Here is a 1,111-nt window from a genome sequence, read left to right as displayed (position 1 = left end):
GCGTGTCCTGTGTGTGGGTGCATATGTGCTGGTTGTGGAAGGAGCTGTGTCTGAAGCTCTGGCTGCAGATGTCTCAGGCAAAGGGCTTCCTACCGTTGTGGATGCGCATGTGCCTGGTGAAGTTGCACTTTCTGGTGAAGCTCTCACCACAGTCACCACAGATGTATGGCTTCTGCCCAGTGTGGGTGTGGCGGTGCCAGGAGAGTGTAGAGTTTTGCCTGAAGCTCATGATGCACTTGTCAGAGACATAGGGTCTCTCCCCAGTGTGGATGCAGCGATCTTGGTGAGGTTGGACTTCTCGGTGAAGCTCTTGCTGCAGGTGTCAGAGGCAAAGGGCTTCTCCCTGGTGTGGGTGCGCATGTGCCGGGTGAGGCTGCACTTTTGGGTGAAGCTCTCACCGCAACCACCACAGATGTATGTCCTCTCACCATTGTGGCTGCGGCGGTACTGGGTGAGGTTCGAGCTGTATCTGAAGCTCTTGCTGCACTTGTCACAGGCAAAGGGCTTCTGGCCAGTGTGTGTCCGTATGTGATGGGTGAGTGAGGAGCTCTCAGTGAAGGCCTTGCAACAGAGGTTGCAGGCAAAGGTGTCCTTGATGGTGTGGGTGTGATGGTGACAGTTAAGTTCGGGCATCTTGGTGAAGCTCTTGCCACAGTTGCTGCAGATGTACAGGCTCTTACTGCTGTGCATCTGTGTATGTCTCAGCAGGTCCAAGAGCTGGCTGAATTTCCCCTTGCCCTCTTCACAGGTGTTGGGGATGACCACGGGGTCTGGTGCCTTCTCCTCTCCACTGCACAGCCCGTCAGCCTTGGAGTGGTGGTTACATAGGTGCTGGCTGAGGTCAGAGCTGTGGCTAAAGCTCTCACTGCACTGGCCACAGTCATGCGGTCTCTCGCCAGGGTGGACGTGGCAGTGCCAGAGGAAACTGGAGCTGTAGCAGAAAGTCTCCCCACAGATGGTGCAGGCGAAGGGCTTCTCACTGGCATGGGCACGCCAGTGGGCGAGGAGCTTCGTGCGCCACCGGAAGCTCTTGCTGCACCCGGCGCAGCGGTACGGCCTCTCACCGGTGTGGGTGCGGCGGGGGCGGGGGGGGGCGGCGCTGGCGCAGACG

General features: G+C 58.5%; 1 protein-coding gene across 1 annotated transcript in view; it reads right to left on the bottom strand.

The window, feature by feature from the left end:
• Nucleotides 1–73: 73 nt before the first annotated feature.
• LOC103776759 (zinc finger protein 135-like) overlaps nt 74–1,111 on the bottom strand; it is a 1,502-nt gene continuing 464 nt past the window's right edge. The window contains 2 exon segments of the mRNA XM_008944284.1: nt 74–282; nt 285–1,099. Coding sequence (XP_008942532.1) covers nt 74–282; nt 285–1,099 — 1,024 coding nt within the window.

Source organism: Merops nubicus, unplaced genomic scaffold, assembly GCF_000691845.1.
Source record: "Merops nubicus isolate BGI_N331 unplaced genomic scaffold, ASM69184v1 scaffold9817, whole genome shotgun sequence".
Classification (NCBI taxonomy): Eukaryota; Metazoa; Chordata; class Aves; order Coraciiformes; family Meropidae; genus Merops; species Merops nubicus.
This window is presented reverse-complemented; position numbering and strand designations above follow the sequence as displayed.